A 25,035-nucleotide genomic window follows, 5' to 3' on the forward strand; every position below is an offset into this window, starting at 1 on the left:
TCACAGACTGCAGCAGCAGTCTGCTTTGTGATGTGTTTTAAAGATGTCCGGAAGGTCATGTCAGCCTACAGGGCTCAACCTGTACAAACACAGGGTCGGTCTTTCTTACCAGTTTCAGAAAAGAAAATTGCTTTTTCCAAACCAGTGACTGTGTGTGCATTTCAGATTTATGCTGATGAGTGGCTTAGAATTAGTAGTTTAAACCTGTCCCGAGCTTCCTGCCCAGACCATTCTGGGGCTGCCCCTAAGATCTCCAGACTGGTGCCCCAGACCTCCAAAACATTTTGGGTCACCTGCCTGAATCTCATTGTGCAGATCTCCACCTTGCCACGGGCGCTGCCACTAAAGGGGTTACTAGGGGAATTCAAAGTGGCAGATTACCAAGGGTTAAAGGCTTAACAGTGGAATTGTAAACCACACTTACATTTTGTTCCTTATGTCTGTCCTCTCCTTCAGGCATGCTTTGGGTAGTCTCTGTTGCCTGATGTGGATGCAGTTGTATGGAAATCCTGATGTTTTGGCTTACAGTGGTGGTGTTTCTTTGCTAGGCATCTGGCCCTTCCACCAAAGTTGATGCTCTGATCTGGGGAGGAAATTAGATTATTGAAATAAGGGTCACACACAGAAGCAATGAAGCAGGAGGAAGATTGCAATTTGAAACCAAGTTCACAATGAAATATATCACTGGATCCTGGCAGTACTAGGAAAAATAGTAGTTACCTTCTTAGCTTCATGTCTACCCTTCATATTCCTTAGACCTTTCACAGCAGTTTAAAATCCAGGCATTTGGCAACCAGACTTCATTTAGCTTGGTGCATAAATTGCACCTGCAGCTAATTGAGAGATCGCACCCTTGCATCTTGACAGCCAAAGTATAAGGACTCATGCATGCAGGCACCCAAGTGGTACAGCAAAATAAGCAGTCAGCTGAATACAATGACCTTAATGTTCACTGACTGAACTAAATCAGCTTCTTCCTCATCATTCATGATTTGTGTGCGCTTGAGCAAGAATTCATTGTTTCCAGGTGACAGTCTACTTCAGGTTGATTTTTAAAAGCATCTATCTTGTAAGTGTGAGGCATGAGGCTAAAAGCTGGATGACTTAAATAATTCAAGAAAATAATATTCCTGTAGTGATGCCTCTCTGGAGGAATGCGTGGTTACTGGGTGTGAGGCTTTTGACATCTTAATTGGCAAGAGATTCATTCCAGCCATTCTGTAGCTACAGGAATGCAATGGAAAAAAAATATAGTCCCAGACTGAGATTTCAGTGTGCAACAGTGTGATTCTATCTCAAGCAGATTTTTGTTATTGGTGGGTGCTGAGAGAACATTGGCTGGCTCCTCTGTGATCAGGTGTTGCAAAATGTGGCAGATAGACTTGGCACGTCAAATTATGAGTTGTTCTAGGTGAATGATGGTGACTGTAAAGAATTTCAAAGCTGAATAGCTTAGTGTTTTCAATACTGCCTTTTTTTTTTTTCTGTGCGATATTGTAATTTTAGATCTGTTCAAAGACTAGGACAGACTCGAGTTATTCCTTGAACTGAGCCTAGGTTAGTGGCATAAACAACCTTCGGTTGTTTTGTTTTGTTTTTTTCCAAGGGGGAGACCCTTGTCGCTTGGTTTTAGTAGTTCCTTTTGTCTGTGAAAAAGAGTTGGTGCGAGCACATGCGTGCTCCTGTTCAGTCTTGCTGCCTCCAGGTTTCCGCATGGTGCCAGCAGTGCCCTGCAGACCTGGGAAGCAAGGAGCCGTAGTGGTTCCCCTGTCCACGGCTGTACTGCAGGAGTCATCTCAAAGGACCACAAGGTGCTTTTCCAGCCTACTGAGCCAAAAGGCCTGAAGAAAGCACACGGAAGGTTTCAAAACATACATGGGATGCATGATTGTCTTTGTTTTTGCAAAGTCAAGGCAACACATGTCCTTTATTCGCTTTTTTCCCCAAACCTTTCAAGAAGGAAGGAACGTTGGAACCCAGCTGTGTTTAACTGATTTTCCAAAGAGCTGCCTTTTTCAAATTGTCACTGATGACTGTTGTCATTTTACTGTAAACACATATAATAGAGAAAACAGGTTACAGGCCTACTCAGGGGAGACACCTGTTTCTTTTTTTTTTTTTTTTTTTTTTTTTTTTTCTTTCCAGTGAGCACAGCTGGGTGATGTGCAGATGTGTTCCCCTGACATCCCACTTTCCCGGGACATCTGTCACGTGCCAAATGCTGTGATCATCACTTGCTAAAATGATGTAGGGAATGGATATTGAAACCAATGATCAGTGCAAGGAGGGAGGCTGCTACCAAAGAGAGCAGGAACCCAAGCTAGCGCTAGTACTCTGGTAGGACATCCGCTTTTGGCGTTTTAGGAACAGCCTTGTCACAGAGTCTCACACTTTCCCCATCATTCCTGGAGGGAACCAAAGGTGGCTGGGCAACCCACCCACCTGTACAGTTCAGGTGCCGAAAGATGGGTGATGTGAAATGTCCTCCTTGTGCCGGCTGCCAGCATGAGTGATCTAGCTGGACTTGACTTTGCACATCAGAGTTGAGGATCTTCTCTGGGCGGGGTGTCATTTCTCCCCGTTATCCTCACAGAGAACTCTGTTAGCTTGGGTGAAAGATTTCTGTGGCTGAGCTTTGTAAACCCTTCTGTGTGGCTTGTGAGATAGATGGGAGCATTATGCGTGGGTGGACTATTTTACTCTCTCTCTCTTCCATCCTTCCCCCTCCGCAGCCCAGGTAAGATCCAGAGCTTACTCGGCGGGCTTCCCCTTCGAAGTCAATGACAAAATGCTAAATACAATGAAGAAAGCATCAAGCTCAGAAATAACATTTGAAAGGGAATACTTAGTTCACAGCTCCCAAACAGAAGGAGCTAATGCAGGTGTTTTTGAGACAACATGAACTCTGCAGAAATTGTCCAAAAGTAATCATTGTGGTGGATAGATAAAAAAAAGACCTTAAAAGCCTATGGGGAGATTCTGCCATAGGCCGACAATACGCTCTTGGGTTTTCCTTCAGAATTTAAATGTATGCTTGTTTTAAGCCACAATTTATGGAAAATGATAACTGATAATTGATTGCAGTGTTTTATATTCAGCTTTAAAAACCTCAAACCTTCTGAAAGAATACCATTGTAACTCCTTTGCAGCTCTTTTTTTCTTCCTTTATATGCATCATATTGGGCTGCCATTCCTCTCTGAAGGAACCCTCATTTTGCATCCTTCTCTGATCTAATTACCTTGCATACAAAAAAACCTGACTTGAGTCAACCACTCAAAATTAGAAAATGTGAGAATTAGGGTAACCATGAAGCCTTCATGCAGACTACCATGACTATAGATGACAGCCTTTAATTATGTGACCACATACCTTTTCCCCCTTCTGCAGTTCCTGAGGGAGTGAGTAGACTTGTCAGGTAAGCAATTAAGTAAATCAGATGCTAGTATTTTTGTATCATTCTCACAGTAAAGAAGAATATTAGTCAATAGCAAGATCGCTCAAATGTAAAAACATTTCATGTAGGCCTTTAGCAAGGAAACGGATTTATCTTGTGTGCAATCCCTGAAATTGAGCGGGTATAATTTTACGGTGTTATGCTGCAATTAACACATTGTTGACTTGCAGAGAATATAACCTTTTCATTTGCAGAGGAAATCTCATATTTTACGCTGGTTTTGTGGCATATATTTGTTTGGATTCACAGCACCACCTGATGGCTGAAGGCCCATTTCTTAGCTTGGCGATGCTGTGTGTCCCTTGAATTCAATTTCTGTTAGAAATGAAAACAAGGGCGTACACTGATGCCATTTCTGTGTTCTGCGGGGCACAAGTAATGCTGACTGCTAATGCACAGCGAGTTCCTCTAAAGCTTTGTGTATCTGCCTTGGAATATTAAAATTAATATTTAATTGGTTTTGTTTTTTTTTTTTTTAATTTAGGCTCCTTGAATAAGGTTTCAAAAAAGATTAAAGTTACTCATAACCCCTTCCAGGGAGTTATCTAAAGAGATAAAAAACCTAGATATGTTATGTAGAAATTTCCTCTGGTAATGTGGTGGACCCCAAAGGTTTGACCAAGTCTGTAAGTTCATCTTACTACCAGTGAATACCTGTGGCAGTGGCGGTGGGTGGCTGAGGGGGACTTTGGGGTCACCCTTGCTGCCCTCATTAGAAAGCATAAATGTAGCCTGTGCATTGCCGTAACCGTCATAAGATAATGTCTATACATGAGCGCTGCAGGGCGCTGAGGAGCTGACCTCCATTACTGCTCCAAACTGCTCATGCTGCTACAAATCAAGCTACCTATCATAGCACCTGATTTTACAAGCCCGTTGAATATAAAAATATCTTGACATATGCAGCATTTCCAAATGTCAAATCATGCAGTCCTCACTTTGCAGAACTGGAAAAGAAAAGCAAAGGTAAAGAGAGAGGAAAGTCAAAGGAGGTAAGCCTAAGCAGGAGTGTGCTCCCTTGTATGGAATAGCCTGAAAGAGGTTTTCATCTTGGTGGGTTTGGGGGAGAGGGGATATGTAGGAGGAAGTGGATTTCTGCTCAGTGCAGCCATTAACTCTAATGGGTTATTCATGCAAATCCTCCACACGGTGAGAAGGGAATAAATCTCTGCATGTAAAGCCTTAATGCAAGAATATTTGTTAAATACAAAATAGTGTGAAATCAATTCCAACAGCCTTCGACCTACCTAATCTTTTATTAACTGTTATGTGTGATTTTATTATTAAATCATAAGCTGATGCTGAAGGAGTTTGTGGGATGAAATTAGAATAACTGACTCGGCTCTGTGGTGTTTGTGGCTCAGTGTTCAAGTGCAATTCTTCAAAGTTTTGGTTTTTTTTCTCTCTTTTACTGGTTGCAGCTTTGTATCAAAGCAAGCACTGAAAGCTACTCAAATTTATAAACATTTCTTTATATACAGATAATCTAGATTTTTTTTTTTAAACTCTCGTTGATCTTCTGATAGAGCCAAATTTTGGTTATATTGAAGTTGATGGGAAATCTGCCCAAGAGAACAGCAGGATCCCCATGAGATTTATGCATATGCTTGATGCTAAGTGTGTGATAGAATTGAATGTAATGGAAACATTTCCCACATGGGACCTAGGAATGAATGTGGTCCAGCGAAAACCTGTTTGTAGCGCTTGTCATTGCTAAAGCAAAATCCTTTTGTTTTCTTCACCACCTCTCAAGCACACTTCTAATTATTGCAAAATATATTCTGAGGAGTGTAATGAAGAGCTCTGTTTTACATGCTTGAAATTAGAGGATAACTCCCTTGATACTTCAATTCTTGAATGTTCAGCCAACTTGCATGTGTCCTGGCCTCATTAATGACTGCGCTACAGAAGCAGGCTATTTTCAGGTGCTTCCAAGAGCACGACGACTCCAGCATTGTGGTGGTTAGGCTTTAATGCTAACACACAGTTTTGTAGACTTCTATGGATCATTGCAAAAGGAGCCAAGGGTCAGTTTAGATTCCTGTGCTTTTCATTTGCTGCCTGCTGGTGGGACCTACGCAGGCCTTAAGAAAATCCAGTGAGACTGTGCATAGGAACTGCAGTTGGTCTCATCTCTGCGCCATGCTTATAGTTTCTGGTATTCGCAAAGTAGATCCTTCAGGTAAAGATTTTTTGTGACAAGATAAGAAACACTGATGCTCCACCCAGATTATCCGATGGACTGGGCAGGGAGAAGGAATGGAGAAAAGGGAAAAAAATACAGAGAAAGAGGAAAAATAAACAGACTGACAAGCAGCTCCCTCTAGTCTTAATTACTCTGGCAAGTATTGATCATCCTGGCTCTTGTTCAGAGTGATTGTTATTGCAGCACTACACCCTGCATGGGACCCCCAAGCCGGCTTGTAGTTCAGTGATCCCATACCAAGCAGGGGCCTCTCCTGCACAGTGCAGTGCCTCGGTATCTCCCTGCTGTTGGGTGGTGTGTGTGGTGGGGATGCCAAATGCTGAACGTGTTTTCGAGGTGTATTACTTGCAGACATGAGCTGCTAGGTGGTTTGAAAGCACCATACCTGTATACATTTCCTGCATCTCGGGCAAAATCAGAAAGGGGCAAAAGGGGATGTGAACAGGTTGTGGGACATCAGAGGAAGAGATGCTGTTAGGGATGGGGAAGTTGGGGTGAGCTTCCCACTGTGTTACCCATGCAGATATATCACTCATGCAGCCACTAAAACACACCATTTCTGGCAAGATAACCTAGGGATTATATATACGAAAAATAGATTATTGTACACAGCGACTTCCTGAATTACAATGAGCTTCACTCCCAGGCAAGAAGCTTTTGAGAAGCAATGCATGAATTGTCTTATTTACTCTCCTGTGCTTAAATAATTCCTTTTGTTTTCACAGGCCGATGCTGGCTGGATGCTTTGGAACTTGCCCTGCGTTGCTCCAGCCTTTTCAGGCTCAGTGCCTCCAAGCAGGGAAAGGATGGAGAAATGAACTGCTCGAGCGATTCTGCGCATGCAGGGCTCAACCACCTCTTGCACACAAGCACTATCTCAGACCAGGAGTTCTTCCAGTAAGATGGGGCTATGGGCTAACACTTCTTAATGCACAGAAAGGTGTTGCATGGCTCACACTTGGTCATTCTTTTAACTTTAGCATAATCTAGCCAGAGTCCACTAAGCAAATCTGTTTAAAAACCAGCCTGTATGTTCTTCTGCTGCATCCATCACTAATATATGGGTTTGGTGCATATGAGGTTTGCTGTCACCTAATGCTTGAGCACACAGACTGGGGGGAACCTCAGCTGTGTTCGTGTGTACAGAAACAATTTTCTTCTGTCCCCTGCTTGGGCCAAAATGCTGTCTGGAGATGCTGGCATGAAAAACAGCTTGCCTGAGTAAAGATTGCAGAACCTAGCTACTGGAGTAGACCTGTAGTTACACAGACACAATCACTAACAATGTCTATCTGTCAACTAGCACATATGGCTCTGAGTCTGATCTATTTTTTAATAATGTGTTCTCTTTTCTAATAATACTGTGTCATAGTCAGCAGAGTGCACACACTGCATCCTTAGTTTTATAATTACTTTCTTTCTCTACAGGGGTTTTGAGCAGTTTCCAATTTCTTCCTTGATGCATCAGATACATTTTTACATAAGGGAAAAAAGTCTCCACAGCCTTCTTTCTATTCATGTTCTTAGTATTACCGCAGCATTTTGGAACAACTCACATCAAAGCTCTGTAAGCATTAAAAAAACCCAGGCCTTTTCTGTTGCTTATAGCTAAATAGGCAACTTCAGAAATCCCTCTGGTGTAGACACTTGGCCCTTGGAATGGGAACTGGGAGATGTAGTGCCTAGTCTTGCTGATACGAATTTGACTCTTAGGGCTCACAGCAATGCACCATTGGTTACACAGTTTTTAGGGTAGCAATTGTTGCAGTCTGCAAAGATGATGCCTTGCGCAGTGGGACCTCACCTTTAAGTGGTTTTCTTAGGTTCTGTTATAACAACAGCAGGAATCTCAGTCCTCTTCAGGGTGTCGAGGCATCTCTGGTCCCATGGGACCAAAGGGCTGGCAGCGTTTCGGTCTGCCCTTTGCTCTGAAAGGCTCTGGTATTCCCAGCATGTGTTCTCCACTCCTGCTATTTGGGTTTTTAGCTAGAGTTTGAAGAAGAGCTTTACTGAAGAGCAATGGGAGAAGAGAAGGAAATCTGATGTGTTACCAGGGCACATGCCCTAGTACTTGTGCAAATACTTCTGTTGTTCTTGGGCTTCTTCCATAGTACTTTACTTTTCTGATTTCTTTCTGCCTAAGCGAGAGTCTCTTAAGACTGTGCTTGCTGTGGTAATGAATCCAGGAATGCAGTGGACTTTTGCTTCAGCTGATGGATGTGTGTACAGAAGTCCAATATTAAAATGGAGCCTCTGGCGCTGAGAACATTCAGGCAGAGCTGTGGCTACTGTAAGGAAGTGCAGAAGATAGCGTTAAAACTGTATTAAAGTATTTCTTCAAAACATGATGTGTAAATGATGCTTAAATGATGCCTCTGTTTCACGTCTTAGTTGTTCAGCATTAAAAGCCTTCTTGAATTATGGCGCTCAGCAGTAGCACACGTGGCAGAGTTTTCAGCAGGACAGAGTACCCACAATTGGAAGCAGATTTTTCAGACCGGCTCAGATTTTAGCTGAGTCTGGTTCAAGCTGGGTGTTCAGCGTCTGGTCGTCTGGACCATACACTCTCCTTTCTGAGTCCCACCACTGGTTTTAATGTGTACCCAGACTTTCCCCAGTGCTTAAAGCCCAAGGGAGTTTGATGGTTTTGGAACAGGGGGAAGACTTGCTGTCATCCCTGGAGGAATAAAGAACATTTAAACAAGGGAGAACGCAAAACCAAAACTGTGCAAGTGCTGAGCAAAGGGGTTTTGGTTTGCCTCTGACAGTGGCTTCCTCACAGGGATTCAATCATTCTAATTAAATGCCTTCCCTACAGGGAATCCTACCAATTAAATTGGCACGCTCTTGTTAGGGGGCCAGTTAATTACATTTAACTCTATCTTCAAATTAGCCAAACTACCCTGTCAAGAAAAGAAAAAGAAAAGTGAGATGATGGGTATTATAGGGAGAACAAAACCCAAGGGAGTTGGCAAAGGCGAATCTTCTGTTGAGCCAAAGTTGCATTTGTCTGCTGGCTGCTTTGCTCCTTTCCTGCTGGGACAGAAGTCAAGATTATACAGTGATTTTAAAATCCGTGTCTTTAGCAGCATATAAAAATGAGAGGGAGAGAACTGTGCAAGTGAATCAAAGGCTAAAGCACTGTATAAATCTGTGATCTTAGACAACAGGCCTTCAGGGCACCAGGCACTCTTCTTTTTAATATGAAGTTGTATTTCTTGTGGCTTCCATGTCTTATCTCCAGCAACCCCAGGAATCTGGCTGGTTTACTTGTTTGACAAGAGCCAAAGGGTTTTTTTGCTTTGTGTAGAAGAGTGGTATCAAACCCTAAGAAGCCCTGGTCACTGACTGAAGTTTCCAGGAATGCCCCTAGAGAATAAAGCACTGGTATAAGACAGCTCCAATATGCTGAAACAGTAAATTAGCTGTGAAAAATGCAAAGTTATTCATGTTCATGCTGGAAATCCAGTGTTGACTTTTAACAATAGTCATTCCTTCCCCACTTTTAAAGCCTGGTCCAAATCCCATTGGAAGCCCCTGGGAAGTCTTTGCATTGATTTTAGTTCAAGCTCATGGTGTGGCTTTTGGTTTTGGCGTATCGTACGTATTCAGTGATGATTCTATTTGAAGGAATAGAAGAGCCTGGCTCCACTTCAACATCTCGAATTTGTTGCTCAGAATGAGGAGCATCTGTTTTCCCTTTGGTTCCCCAGAGCGGCTCCTTGGCTCTGGATGTGTTAAGCCTTGCCTTGTTTGTGGCTGGTGGGTAATCAGTGCACAGTTGAGTGGGATTTCATGTGAATTTAATTCCCTCTTGGACTAAATCTGAAATACTTAAAAAATAATGGGGGGGAGCAAAGGAAACTAAGAAAACGGTCATTTGCTCCACTGAAACTTCAAGCATTTTCCAAATGTGAGGCAGGTGATGCTGAAAAACACTTGCTCTTCTTAGAAATGTGAAATAGAAACAAGTGCTACTTCTCAGCCATGAACCATAAACCTTATAATGAACTGTTCTTTCAAGCATTTTTACCCCATGGAGAAAACTTTCACTAGGTAAGGGAGCATAGCAAGCACAGACAAACACTCAAGATATTTAGCAGATCATTGAAAAATTAAGAAATAAATTAGGTATTTAAATGATCAGCATCTAATGACTAGTAAGTTCCTGGGCCTACCATCCAGGAAGTATCTGTGCTGAGGAATCATGGGATAATCTCTCTAGACAGGTCTCTCCTCACCTTTTTTTTTCCTTTATTATCTTAAACTCATGCATGTGCTATACTCTGTGCTTCCAGTGTGTTTGGTTATCAGTCATTACACTTGCTGGTTGCTAGCTAAAAAAAAGAAGTAACATCCTGGCACTAGAATGATGAAGACACATAACATCTAATAGCAAATGATTAGTGCTGGAGTATAGTGGTCATTGACTCTCTGGTTTATGATCGTAGTTTTATTTTACAGTAAAACTGTAAATTAAAAAACCTTGTAGTTTATACATATACACACATAGACATATATGCATACATACATATACAAATGGAGTTAAAAGAAAGATTTTCTAAAGGCACAGAAAGCTGTAGACACTTTCAAAAGAGCTCTAGAAACTGAGCTTCTCCAGAAACTGAGCTGTGACTGTCACAGTGTGGCTTGCTTGGCGTGTTAAAAATCATGAGCTTATTTCAGTGCATAGTTGGAAGTTGAGATCTTCTGGAAAGCTGATGCCAGTTCTGTGTTCTGACTCTTCTGTTGTTTTTTTTAATCTGGCTCTAACTAGCAATGCCTAATTATCCTTTTAAAAAACAGAAAAAAAGAGAGGGAGAATAAGGGATGGGAACTTTGAGCATTAATCTATAATCAAAATTGGAACATGCCCGGAACGGCCTGAGAAAAGGCCCATCATGGAGAGACTTCAAGCTGGACAGAACATTCCCATGTACTGAGGAGAGAAATCTTGCTTTGAGAGAGAGATAGACTACAGAAAGTAACAAAACTCTTCAAGATCCAGGGCCTGTTTAGATCCTCTGAAACTCCTTGTATAGCTGGAAATCTTTTCTTAATGCCCTATCCAAGAGCAATTTTGCGTGAGGACTTGGGTAAGAAATTTTCAGAGGAAGGTCAAGCTGAGAAGGTCAGCACCTGAGAGCTGAGCTAGGCCATGAAAGAGGTGATGTGTGTGTGAAGACATGTGTGAATAGGGAAAAATGAAGCCCATGCTAAGTATCACTTGAAAAAAATGGGCATTTAGTGAATACTTTTCAGCGTCTGACCTCTGGCCCATCTAATCATGCTTGCCATCTGTCATATGAACTGCATCTGCTTTTTCAAATGGAGATGCTATAAGCTACTTGAGAGAGAATTTTTGGCTTTCTCCTCATTCTCTAAAGCCTGGATCACCGAGCATGAAGCTTGCTACACCTTCCACACTTTCCCTCAGATGCTGTTATAATCTGGGTATTCTTCTCACATGTAATTGTCCAGTCCATGCTTTCACCTCAGTTCTTCCACACAGCATTATCTGGGGGAAGCACATTCCCCAGGTTAGCTTTGGGGTGGGGGGCTGAAAAATACTTGCTTCTATTGATTTTTAAATTTGCCTTTTCTAGTGTAGGGCTGACTTAGGACCACCATCTGTTGAAATAAAGCAGCAGTAGTACTGAAAAGAAAACGTATCCCATAATGTCATATTTTTCCCATATGCTACAATCCACTGATTTGCTTCTGTAAAGGGAAAAATCTCTCCTGATCGACACTTCAGTTCTCTGTTAAGCAGCGTATAGTTGTTTGTGTGTGCTCTGTATGCCTCTGGTATGTGGGCTCCCATCCGGAGCCAGCGGCAGTTCTGCATAAGGGTGGATAAGTGGAGCTGTGTGGCACATTTTGCAAAGTGCAGTTTGGAGGGGAGAGTTTTGATGGAAAATATCTCAACTGTTTCCATGATAAAAACCATGCTATTCAGGAAATCAATGTCTTACACTCTCCTGAGCTGCACACCCTATTTTGAGTCCTGGGGGGTGTTTTTACCTTACCTAAAAGGCCTTAAATAATCTGGCTTTGTAAATCAAATTGAAGCAAGTAATGAACTGTGTGTTGCAGTTTGAATGAATCAGCCCTGGAGAACCACCACCATTTGGAAAATGATGCTTTTTCGGACAAGTCTGAGAGAGACAACGTAGAAGAGTCGGAAAATGAAACACATGAGAACAGCCGGAAGACAAATGAAAGTGAGAGCGATCAGTCAGAAATCCATGGAGAGGTCTCTCTGGGAAGGAAAGGGACAACTTATATTGAACAAATCTATGAGGAATTTGGGGAGGTAAAAGAAAAAAAATTATTTTAATCACTGCCTGTTTCTGTTAAAATGTCGCTGTTCATAGTATTTGTCATTCAGCCTTTTAGATGCATGGCAGGTAAGAACCAGCTTTGTGAGTCCCCGTGTTTTACAGATAAAGCAATGCACAGCACTCTGCAAAATTATGTTGAATTATCGTGTGCTCTAATAATTATGCATTATGAACAGCAGCTCTGCTACTATGCTTTGGCATGTTTCCAGCATCAGCGTTTGCTTTAACCAGTTACTGCATTAAAGAGCCACATAGCATTGGCACGGTGCTTTGTGGAGCCAGCGGGAGGGGGAATTACTATTCTGGGCATGTGTCCTGGCCAATTAGGATGCTCAGTCCTTGCATGATACAAAATATGATACTTTCCTTTTTTCATTATGCATGGAACATTTTTTTTGTGTGTCCTAATGGAGCATTTGAGCCACTTGATTCCTAAATGACAGTTTCTTGTAGGAAAGCCATTTCTCATGTCATTTAACAGCAGGAGGATGCATTTCTCTTCCATACAAGAGCCTTTGTTAGCTGGATGTCACTGTGACACCTCTGAGGAAGGCAGCAGTAGAGAGCTGGGGGAGCCAAGCGTGTTGGGTGAGAATCAGTCCAGGCAGGCAGCGGAGGAGCTCTGCTCCAGTGCCAGAGGGGCTCTGAGCACTCCCTTGCCTATTGCTTTGAACAAGGAAGCTGAAGTCTTGTCGGTGCTTCAAAGAAAACCACTTTGCTAGAAAGCTGTTTCTTTCTCAGAATCATAGAATCATTTAGGTTGGAAAGACCCTTAAGATCATCGAGTCCAACCATAAATCAAGTACTGCCAAGTCTACCACCGAACCATGCCCCTAAGCACCAGATCTACACAGCTTTTAAACACCTCCAGGGATGGTGACTCAACCACTTCCCTGGGCAGCCTGTTCCAGTGCTTGACAACCCTTTTGGTGAATAAATTTTTCCTAGTATCCAATCTAAACCTCCCCTGGAGCAACTTGAGGCCATTTCCTCTTGTTCTGTTGCTTGTTACTTGGGAGAAGAGACTGACACCCACCTCGCTACAACCTCCTTTCAGGTAGTTGTAGAGAGCGATAAGGTCTCCTCTGAGCTTCCTTTTCTCCAGGCTAAAGAAGCCCAGTTCCCTCAGCCGCTCCTCACAGGACTTGTGCTCTAGACCCTTCAACAGCCTCTTATGCTCCTCTTTCAGTGTTTTCCTGAAAGTGTACTAGTAATATTGAGGAAACAAATACAGTTAAATATATAGTAATTACAGTTTATGTTTCATTCAGTGATAACTTAAAACATTGGGAATGGTTAGGTGTCCCACATGCAGATTATATTACTCCTGTTTATTTCTCCACAGACTCCTTATAGCAGGACAGCCTGCTTGAGAGACCACAAAAGAACGTCTCTGCCATACCACCTTGCAGAGGTGCAGGTGGAGTTCAGTTTTGCCTCCTCCTTTCCACAGCCCAACCACCCCCAAGAGCAGCAGTTTGTGGTCTGGAGCCACCAATCCAGGTAGCATATGTTTGCTGCCATTTCAGATGTCAGGTGTGAGGTGCAAGCCCCTGCTGTAGGAATTGTGCTTGCAAGCAGAACTGTTGCCTACAGAGACAAAAAAACCCGTAACTCCTCTTTTGTGCATCTCTCCCCCAAATTCCACACCAGATACACAGCAAATGGTAACTGGGTTCAAACAGGGGATTTTGAATATAGCTGAGAAAGTAAGCAACAGAAAAATGAAGGCAAACTTAGTTTCTGTGAGCTGCTAATTCTGAAATGACCTTTTGCCACATGACAAACTTGTCCTAGAAATGTTGGTAGGGCAGCCTGATACTTTGGTGTTTGAATGAGCCTTACAGGCAGCACTGATATGTGTATGTGGGTGTGTGAGAATGAGAGAGATCTCTGCAGTTTTACATTAAAATAAAAAAAATGCAGTACAAACCAAATGGAAAGGACTAAATTTCTGCTGTAGAGTGACACTTTGTGTAGCATAAAATAAGGCTAACTATGGTGTGGCTGCTCAGGCAGAAGTAACATCCAGCAGGGTTTCAAAAAGAATTGCCATGCAGCCTTGGCCATTAGGTGTTTTATTAGATTTCCATTGTTGGCCAAGAGATGGGGCTGTCGTCACCTGGGACACACTGGTAGGACTGGTTGTTGAGTCTTATCCCACTGGTGACAGTAACATCAGGAAAAGTAGGTTGTATGCAGTGATGTAGTTTGCTGTCAGCAATGGGCAGAGATGTATCAAGATAAACACATGCCAACTAATAACATCAACTGTCATCTTAAACTGAAACTGCTGCCCCTCAGTCTGTGCATACAGTTCAGATTTGGCAGGACAAAGGTCACAGATGCAAACTATCACTGTTAAATTTTCAGCTTGGCTTTGAAAGCTCCTTTGAAAGGTGTGCACGTATGTATGTGCGTCTGTACGCATTTGAAAAGTGCGTGCTTGTGCATCTGACATTCCAGCTTTGCCTTGTTTGCAGTAGGAATGTGAAGGCGGAGACAGGTGTCAGAAGAACTTTGAGATTGCAAAAGTTGGTCTAAAAAAGACACCTCCTCAGTAGGTAGATTGATAACCAAAAAACCTTTTTTTCCCAAGCTTTTAGTTTTAACAAGTTATAAAAAGGGTTACTGAGGGTCATGTATTTTAGGGGAAAGCAAACCAGAAAAAATTTGAAGTTGTCCTCATCCTCCTGCACCTTCTCCTTCCCTTTGCATCCATCCTTTCTACAGTGGTTCGTCCTGAGTAACACTTTGTACAGCAGTTTCAACATGGTATTAGTTTATATTGCCAATACATGCACACATGAGAACCTGGATAAATAATGAAAGGTCTGACAGACCCATATGCATTGTCAGCCCTAGCTGATGCTGTGGTATTACATTGTTTAATGGTTTCCATTTCTTTTGGAGGTTCCAACTGTGTATTGCATCAAACTGTCACAAGAAGAATAGTGTGATAATGGAAAAGCAATGAAATGAAAAGAGCTTTGTTCTTCCTCAATCTGAAATTCCCCTCAGCCTGCAAGCTGGACTTAGTGTGTTTCTGCATGACTAGTAAAAGGGCTGATTTGGAGCCAAAAAGGTGGTGTTGGGAATGCTCAGGTGGTAAAAATGAGTGTTTAGTGATTTACACCATCTGCAGAACCTGTTGGGATATGTTTTGTTTCCTCTCCCAAACCAAAGTCCATTCCAGAAGTGGATCTGTGCCCTTTTTCTCATAGAAATCTCTTGCCTAAAAACAGCAGAAAGCCTAAATATTCTCTTTCATTGTTAAATTATGATGCCTAGGATGCATTAAAATGACATTCATGTTTGAAAATTTAGTTTCATTTTCTTTCTCCAGTGGGTTGAAAGGCCAATTCCCCCATGTTAAACCTCATGTAGCCCCACTGAATGCAGAGGAACTACAGTTATAGCTGAAGCCACAACAAAATCCCAGGCTTTTTACCGTTACCTGCACTTCTGCTGCAGAGGGCACAGAGCAGCGTTGGGGGGTGCTGTAGTTTTTGTGCACTTGCCGGGCAGTAGGGCCTTTACCGTACCTACACTACCGGTTTGTCTTATTTTGAACTTGGAGGACTGCTTCCATTCTTTGTTGATTACTTGTTTATCTCCTAAATTTTTCTACACGTGTAATAGTAAATCTTACAGTCTCTCATTTGCTGAGAATGGGACTGAGAGGAGCTTCTTGTATGCATCCCACCAGGCTGCAGTGATGCTGTAACAAAGAGTCTTGGGCATGTCCGCACCTCCTGAGAGACTGCAGTGCAGAGTCCCCTTGGTTAATGTTGGTCCAGCTTGGCCCATCACAGTCCTGAGGTGCGTGGAGGCAGCGGCTCAGGAAGGAGCACAGCAGAGGCGTGCTCCCTGCCTTGTGCCAGCTCTCGCAGAGGCCCAGGGCTTTCTGTACCACTCACTTTAGTGCTTTGGGGATTCGATTCTCCTGAGACAGAGCTGATGTCTCTTTGCAGTGGTGTAGCTGAGTGCCAGGGCCAGGTATGCCTGGGTGAGCTTGGACCCTCCAGGTAAATGTACCCACAAGAAATGGTTATCCGGTTTCTGCCCTGAACTTCCCTTTTCCCATCGTAGACAGGTGAATCGTCTCAAACAGAAACCGTCTCTGAGGAGAACAAGAGCTTGATGTGGATCCTGCTGAAGCAGCTGCGGCCCGGCATGGACCTGTCACGGGTGGTGCTGCCCACCTTCATCCTGGAGCCACGCTCGTTCCTTAACAAACTCTCTGATTACTACTACCATGCTGACCTGCTTTCCCAGTAAGCAGCATGCAGAGCGTGCCTGACATGGGCACTTGTCTTATATTTGTGAAAATGCATTACAGTGTTAGCTTGGTGCTGGCTGGGGTGCATTTGTATGCTTGAAAGGCTCCCAAATAATACCCAGGTCGCTGGATTCAATGTAAATCAAGCCAGGTGCCAGCTGCAGTGACCTTTTAAAGATGGACTGCTGCCAGTGAGGGGCAAGGGAGCAAGGAATACAGTTAAACTCCAGGCAAAACTACTTTTGCACATGCACAAGTTTGCCAGCATTGGCTGGAACTGATGGGGATTCAGCTCATGCCTTTGAGCGTCTTGCAACAGAGTTGTGCCACCTTCTGGTGTACTTGTGTGCAGAGGGGAATAGGACAGAGAGCAAACAGAATTGTCAAGCACTTCTGCCCCCAAAAGCAATATAATTATGTTGGTTGATAAACAAATAAGAAACATCTTTTAACACCATTGGTGAAAGAGACCTGCTGGAAGCAGCACAGTAGAAAATAGAAAATGTTATGCTTGCAGATAGGACCAACCTTCGCAATGAGATATGCCTGGTGTATTTTAAAACCAATGTGTGCAATATTCAAATAGCAGCACTAGTTACTCATGTTCGTTCCACTGCCTCTGGGTAATTCTAGAATCGTGGTATTTTCAAGCCTTGTTTGTGGTATTCTGAAGTTAAGGAAACGGTTCTTCGCAGTGCTGAGACCTAAGAAAACTTCAAGAAAACTACTCATGTTTGTTCCACTGCCTCTGGGTAATTTTAGAATCGTGGTATTTTCAAGCCTTGTTTGTGGTATTCTGAAGTTAAGGAAATGGTTCTTCACAGTGCTGAGATCTAAGAAAACTTCAAGAGGTTTGGAGGTTTTTTTAAATAAACCTCTTTGTGGTATGGAAGATCCCTCTAAATGGATTTTGCAGAAACTTATCCAGGTTGATTTTCAAATCTGCCCAAATGGTTGGAAATACCAGGAACCCTATTGTTTATGTTTACTTCCCACTTCATCTTTCAGTGGGGAGGGATTGGACGAGATGACCTTGAGAAGTCCCTTCCAAGCTAAATTACTCTATGAAATATCAAAGTACTGAAAGAAGCCATGTAGCACATCAGCTTTAAAGATCTTTTAAGGGAGAGGGAAACAAAGAAAAAGAGAGAAAAATAGAATTGTCTTTGATTTTGGTGGCATAAGTATTATTGTTTTTATGACTCACACTGTACTATTAGCTGTAACTAAATGCTAGTGTGAGTGGCAGTCCCACATTAACATGCTTGAATGTCCAGTCAAACCTGATACACTCCAAAAATTTTATTAGGCTTTTTGCAGGAGCACAGGCCAAGGGCTGCCACTTTTTAAGAGTTTATGTGTGTGTCATATGATGTACGTTACTAAAAAAAATTATTTCTGCTGGCAGACACCTTTTTCACTGGCGGCAGCACAGAAGTTACTTCCCTTTAGTACTGGGGAAATACTGTTGCAATTAATGTTATTATACTGGTATGAAATGAATGCAATGTGTGAACAGTATAAAGAGCATTTTATGTTCTGTCCTGCAGGGCTGTCCTTGAAGATGATCCATATAGTCGAATGAAGCAAGTTTTGAGGTGGTACCTGTCCGGCTTCTATAAGAAGCCAAAGGTAAAGAATGCATGAAGTTGGGGCTGTAACGGACATTAAAGTCTTCTGCTATGGTTGTGTATTTCTTTATTGCCTTTCCTTTGACACTTTACCTCTTCTATTGTTCAGACGACTTTGACCATTACTTTTTAAACTGAAGTTGCATTTGGTCTCAGAGTAGACATTGAGTGCAAAATAGCGTTGATCAACCTCAGAGCCTTTGCACTGGACAGTTAGAAGGCAAAACTAGTCATCAACAAGTAATATGTCCTTGGATGCAAGATTTTTTCCTTTGCTGAAAGCAGGTCTCCTTTCTCTTTTCAGGCCTGTTAGGTACCATAGTCCCACGTTTCCATTTCACTGTGCACCTGCTGCCTAGAGTAGCAGAAATAATAAAGTTTGATCATCTTGTAAAGCTTTGGTCAGGCAGTATCGAAGATTAAGTTGGTGAGAATAGCAGATGAAGCCATGGCTCAAATTAAAAGATTAGATTAGGAGGATATATGTAACCAGTTCTTCGGTTTTGATTCTTGTGATTGACTTAGTTTAAAACATCAGGGAGAAAATTATTATGTTGTTTTGTGGCCATCTCTGTAGGGTTGGATAGCAAATCTTCATTGGTAGCAGGTTTTGATTACTTTGTTTTTCAGGGAATAAAAAAGCCATACAACCCTATTCTGGGAGAGACATTTCGCTGCTGTTGGTTTCACCCTCAGACAAACAGTCACACATTTTACATAGCAGAACAGGTAAGTTGCTTTATTTGGATGCTCAGGTGTTGCAAACAGCAGCCTGCTTGCACCTCTGTGCATAGGAACATGCTCCTCATCTCACCGTAGGAGAGGAACTTGGAGGTTTGGAGTGGGACATGGGGTAAACTAGCTGCTGATCTTTTTTCTTTTTAGATTTACAGAGATTATGTGAGCTTTGGTGGGCACTCAGGACTATAAAAGCAGGTCTCGCATATATGAATAGCCTCTTCAATGAAGACCTTTCCCATGGGATTCCACCCTGCTGTTTTCTTATCGTTAATAAAACATGGTTTGTGTTGCCTCTGTCAAAAGGGGCATAAAACACATAACCAAATGCTACCTTCCTTTATTTCTAAACTTTCTATAATTATTTTAATAGGAGTAAATTGAGGGCTTCTCTCTATGTCTTTGGGGATAAATGAAGGGCAGAGCTCACAAGTAAACTGGCCTGACAAAATTTAGTTTGAGATTTACAGTGTTAATAAAGAGATCTGAGGACCATGTGGACTTTGGTACAGGGACTCCCTGTTTCACATACATGTTTTTCCTATTTAATCAGAGAATTTTTATTTTGTTTTATTTTATTTCAGCCACTGCATCCATTTTATGGAGGTTATTCAGATGCTGACAAAAAGTTCTGCACTGTCATTTTTTGTGTTGAAAATCTGACAGTGTAGCTGTTAACCTAAAGTGATCTCAGATGCACAAGGACAAGAAAATACAGGGTGGGGGAGAAAGTTTACATATATAATGTTCTCATATATAATGGTCTCACATATGATGTTCCCTCCTCTAACATTGAGGTTAGTGGTACAGATGGGGCTTAGAGGACTCTGCTCAGTCCTGTGGCCTCCATCTTGCACTTTCCTTAGTGCATGCATGACACTGTGTGAGGCTGTGTATGCACCCGCTGCTCTGCTTAGCCTGTAAAGACTGCTGTGAATGACCTGTGCCTATTTTTCTTCTAGGTCTCCCATCATCCGCCAGTGTCAGCTTTTCATGTCAGCAATAGGAAGGACGGATTCTGCATTACTGGCAGCATCCTAGCTAGGTCCAAGTTTTATGGTAAGGCATTAAGCCTAGGCATCTTCCAGGTAGCATCATGGCATTGGTTTTGGTTTGTTTTTCAATCACTCCTGAGTGTGTTGAGAGTTAAGAACCAAGAGATGCTTAAGAAATCTACCACCAGGACACCCTCATTCCTTGTCTTGGCTCTCCTGGGTTTTCCCCATTTCCATCATTTCAGTGGGAGAGCACACTGATGTTTAAAAAAAAAAACAAAAACAGACAGAAAAATTCAGAGCTTTAAAAACCTGGTTTTCAGAAAGCAAAGGTTCATGAGAATGTATGGGCAATTGGTTGTCAGACTACTTTGCATGTGCTTGTGGATGAGCCACTTTATGGCTATCTAATCATCCAACTGACTTTTGCAAAAGTCTCTGTATAAATGTAACCATTTATCCAGCTCCCAGGTTTTTGAGAGTTGAACCCTAGAGCCACAAAATGTCCTCGAACCTTTTAATCGCAATGGAGGCAGCACAACTGCAGGCTCTGAAACAGTGTTGCTATTTGAAATAGGTTTTTTTGTTCAGACAAAGACCTCTCAGGTACTATCCTCTGGTGAATGTATTTGCTGAAACACTTGTAAATGGTCACTGCTGTCCTTCAATTTTATTTTGTTTACTTGGGATTATACACAATCAGAAAAGTTGGGAGAACAGAAGGACCTGAAAAACTAAGCATTGGAACTGCTTTCTGCATCCCACTAATGATTTATTTAATCTACTGCCCTTTGTGCAACAGGGGCTAAATGCCAGAGCAAATATGAGCCATACAGCAGAGAGTTTATTAGAACTGCCTGCCTCCAACAGTAAATGATTTGCAGCGTCCTGAATTAGTAGCATTTCATATCTCTTCTCTCATTAGTGACCTACATTGAAATGGAAATGTCTTTCTGAAGTAGGATGAGTGACCAAGTATAACATGCATTTTTTAATATATATGTATTTGTTCTCTTAAATTCTAGGTAACTCACTTTCTGCACTGTTGGATGGGAAAGCAAAGCTTACGTTTCTAAACAGGGGGGAAGATTATATAATTACTATGCCATACGCCCACTGTAAAGGTAAGTTACGACTGTTCACATAGGAAGCAAACAGAAAGAGTAATATAATGGTATTGTGCTGACTAACTTTGCACTGGCTCTCTTCTTCCATCTCAAATATCTGGCCGTGCAGGGACTGGTAATTCCAGGAAGCAGTTGCTCTGCACATGTGTCATAGTGCTCAGCAGAAGACTGGTAATCCTCACTGAAATCTTTTTGATTTGTCTGTGCAGAGCTGAGGGCAGAATTAGGCCCATCTAAGTTAGTTTTAACACTATGTAGAAACAAAAAAATACTGCATATATGCACTGCAGATAAAGTGAAGATGGAAAGAGTAAGAGTACATTTCTGAGCTTCAGAGGATAAAAAGACTTTTTAATGTTAACACTGAAATTGTGTAATATATTTTCTGGCTATTTTGAGAATAAAGGAAATTCCTGACTTTTCTTCTGATTTCTTTGTTCCTCTAATCATGATATTCCTCAGTGTACGAGCTGCCTCAGTGAGGCTGATACCTGTTACCATGTGGCTTTGCTCTGTTGAGGTGAATGTGCACTGAGGCCAGGGAATGGCTGCTGATGCACTGCTGTAACTTTGCATTTCTCCTTAGGATGCTAAGCGTTGGTGGCATTTCAACCACAGTGATAAAATCACTCCTGCAGCAGTTTGATCCAATTTTGGTTTTTGCATATTTTTTATTTTGGCATGTTGATCTCTAAGTTATATTTGTGGAGGGTCTAGCTACCTGAAAACAGTAACTTCTGTAAATCACGCCCTCTGTGAACTGTTCCTGTGCATAAATCTTTTTCTTGTCAATTTTTCTTTTTCTGCAAATGACCTTTTCAGAAAACGGTAAGCATGTGTAAAAAGGAGTCCCCTACATGACTGCTAGTCTTCCAGATTCTGCTGAATCCCATTACAGCTTCTCTCTGCCCCATCTACCCTGTGAGGAGCGACTAGGTCTGTTTAAGCACTAGTATAAATGAAGTTGCTGGGCACAACTTCCCTTATGTTTCCTTTCCCACTTTCAGTTTGCCACAGATGTGCTGTCAGCACCTGTGAGTCAAGCTATTTCCTAGCTGGTGTAATAAATGGGGAATATGGACTCAGGGGAGGATTCTTCATGCTTATAGTAAAGAGCCATTTCCTGGAAACTTTGGTTTCTGTCTTTTCAAAACTTTAGTCCAAGTAGCAAATTTCACAGCATGTCAGTGAGAGCCAGTTCGAGTTGAGAAAGCACATCACTTCTGCTGGGGCCTCTCTTAAGTCTCTTTTTCCCCTTTCAGGACTTTTATATGGTACCATGACAATGGAGCTTGGAGGGAAAGTTACCATCGACTGTGAGAAAACTAACCACAGGGCAGAACTGGAATTCAAGCTAAAAGTAAGAGACATTGTGGCCCCCATTTTGAATGGGTCTCAGGCTTGCCCCTGCACTCCAGGCAAGGTTTGACCATAGGCACCAGACCATTTATGTACCAGCAATGTATGCATGCACCATGGGGTGGCCTACCCGGAGAGGAGGCATCATCCTGCAGTCAGTTTTGGCTGGTGCAACTCCATTTAAACCCAGGAAGCTGGAGTTTTACACATGACTTGTTCACTGCCAGCCAGCTGGCTACTGGCCAAACTCTGTTCTGAATATTTGCCAACAACAGTGTGCCTTCTGCTTAGAAAGGTACAATTATTTTTGCTTGCAAAATACAGCGAGGTGTACAAACTACTCTGAGGCAAGTTAGGATGTGGACCTTCAGTGTAGCTCTCCAGTAGCCATCTCATACGTACTCTTACCGTGCAGGTATTCCAGTGAACTGTACCTTGTGTTTCTCAAGGCTACAGGACCTTGCCTTGACGGTAGGGTAAGAGCCCATTTCCAGGCACTTAATTTTGAGTGGCTATCACACTGATGAGCTGCACTCTCATTGCTTTGTACTGAGTTGTTGTAGCTATTCCCTCCCCTAGAAAGCCTGGTGATGCAAATTTATGGTATGGGGATAAAATTGAGACATCTTTGAGCATTCCTGCAGTTATATGTGTTAAAATTTGGGAGGGAAAGTGATGACCACTAACTTTTCTTGGACAATTAACTTGCTTTTTAAGGAGTATCCATTTCTCTTCTGTTCCAACAAATGATTTCTTGCCTGGGCATAAAATGAAAGATGGAGAACTGAGAGCCTGCAGGACTTTAGAGTTGCAGCCTTAGCCAACAATGTGAGAGATTGCTGGAGTTAGGGGAGTCTTTTGCAGACTGCGTTTTTCTGGGGACAATAATAACTCTCTGTCTTTATTTGTCCTTATGAAGTGAACCATTGCCCCATGTGCTTCCTTGACATTTGCATATACTTGTCTTTAAAGCCTGTTCTTCCCATAGGCCTGACATACTGTGTTGAGGCCAGTGGAGTTTGGTCAGTGTCATCTCAAACCTACAAATGCTTCAGAGCTTAAAATGCAGACCCTTCTTTTCTGGCTTGAAAACAATATGCTTAGTCCAAACATGACTCAGAAGGGTCCCTGTGGCTTCAGTACGTCCTCTGCTTTGAATATTTCTTAGCCACCTTTTTTAGTAGAATTGTGAGAGTTAAAGGTAAACCCATAACTTTGTTATTAATTTGGATATGTACCAATTCTCTGCTGGATTGCATACATTGATTCTTGAGATACTTGTGATTTCTTTTTCCATGGGTGTTGTGGGAAATTTGGTTTTATATTGTTACTAAAAAAAAGTTCCTCTGCACAAACGTTATTGGAAAGTAGCTACTAAAACATCTGAAGAAATGTTGTGTGGTATGAATGGGAAGCTGGTCACTCTATCACTGCAGCTTCCTGTGTTTGGCAGGCAGGAGGTGAGGGGAATTTTCCATTGTTCTGTGAATCTTTTCCTTGACTCTGGAAATACCCTTTTTCTTTTTTTGTTTGCTGCTGACAAGAGCTTCTTCACACTGGAGACTTCACACAGATGCAGCCATCAGCAGTGCCACACTGCTGTTGCTGTCCCATAAGCAGGAAAAGTCACCAACTGCATTAGTGCTGCTCCTTTTCTTTGGACAAGGTTGCAAGGTGTAAGGGTGCAAACTGTAATGTGGTTCTGGACAATGGGAAGGACTTGCCCACATACACCTAGCCCGATGTCTAGCTGACAATAAATGTATTTGCAGTGAAGGCGAGGCCTTGCACTGCTGAATGTTAATGCACCTGAAAGCTTATCTCCCTTCCTGCGGCTCCTAAAGAGATTTTGGTATTGTAAACAAAAGGAGGAGGGCACAATGCTAGACAGTCACAATCTGTGTTAGAATTCATTTTGCCTTTCCCCAGAAATAGTGGAAATCAGGCAGGTTGCAGTTCGCTTCCCTCCTGCTGCATCACTGCGTTTGGCTACCTTCCAGTTCTCACTAGACTGATGATATTTTCTATTTCTATTCTCCCCTGACAGCCGTTCTTCGGTGGCAGCGCAAGCATTAATCAAATCTCTGGGAAGATTAAATCAGGAGAAGAAGTGTTAGCAAGTCTCAATGGACACTGGGTAACATACGATAATCGAAGTTGCTGACAGTTTAAGTGCGCGTGGCAGCAGGGTGCGTGGGAGGACTGGCAGCCCTTGGCAGGCTCCCTGTGTTGGAGCGTGGGCTGTGGAGGACCCGCGTCCTGCCTCTTCCCGCCATTGGAGCGAGGGCTATGGAGAGCCCGCGTCCTGCCTCTTCCTGCCATTGGAGCGAGGGCTATGGAGAGCCCGCGTCCTGCCTCTTCCCGCCATTGGAGAGAGGGCTGTGGAGGACCCGTGTCCTGCCTCTTCCCGCCATTGGAGCGAGGGCTGTGGAGAGCCCGCGTCCTGCCTCTTCCTGCCATTCCCAGGGAGCGCAGGCGAGCCGGAGCTTTCCAAGCCACACCTCTTAAGGTCATTTATGCTTCAGTAGTCCCATCCACCTGCAGTGTGAGTAACACTTGCACTCCCAGAGCCTGGGCCAAAGCTGGGACCGGTGAACTGCGTTTCCATCAAAGCCAGCGGCTCTGAATTTAGAGTCCCAGGCTTAGCACAAGCCCTGATGGCAGGAGACATAGTATGTCTTATGTGTGATTGTGAAAATCACGAGGCTTCCTTTTGTCTTGTGTCTAATACTTCCCCAGCTGCGGCAGTATCAGGGAAGAACTTCATAGGGCTTTAAATTCATTATTTTCACAGCAAACCTTTATGGTAGAAGATAGTTATTCCTCTGTTTCATGAGATGAAGGACCAAGAGGCAGATTCTGTGAGGGTCTATCTATATGGGCAGCTCAGAATAGTCA

General features: G+C 42.7%; 1 protein-coding gene across 2 annotated transcripts in view; it reads left to right on the plus strand.

The window, feature by feature from the left end:
- OSBPL5 (oxysterol binding protein like 5) overlaps positions 1 to 25,035 on the plus strand; it is a 63,372-nt gene that overhangs the window by 29,227 nt on the left and 9,110 nt on the right. For both annotated transcript variants that reach the window (XM_075712371.1, XM_075712372.1), the window contains 9 exons: positions 6,387 to 6,558; positions 11,758 to 11,977; positions 16,098 to 16,282; positions 17,838 to 17,919; positions 18,549 to 18,647; positions 19,619 to 19,715; positions 20,677 to 20,775; positions 22,041 to 22,138; positions 24,185 to 24,274. In XM_075712371.1, coding sequence (XP_075568486.1) covers positions 6,387 to 6,558; positions 11,758 to 11,977; positions 16,098 to 16,282; positions 17,838 to 17,919; positions 18,549 to 18,647; positions 19,619 to 19,715; positions 20,677 to 20,775; positions 22,041 to 22,138; positions 24,185 to 24,274 — 1,142 coding nt within the window. The remainder of the gene's footprint in view (positions 1 to 6,386; positions 6,559 to 11,757; positions 11,978 to 16,097; positions 16,283 to 17,837; positions 17,920 to 18,548; positions 18,648 to 19,618; positions 19,716 to 20,676; positions 20,776 to 22,040; positions 22,139 to 24,184; positions 24,275 to 25,035) is intronic.

The sequence above is a fragment of the Pelecanus crispus genome, chromosome 6 (assembly GCF_030463565.1).
Source record: "Pelecanus crispus isolate bPelCri1 chromosome 6, bPelCri1.pri, whole genome shotgun sequence".
NCBI lineage: Eukaryota > Metazoa > Chordata > Aves > Pelecaniformes > Pelecanidae > Pelecanus > Pelecanus crispus.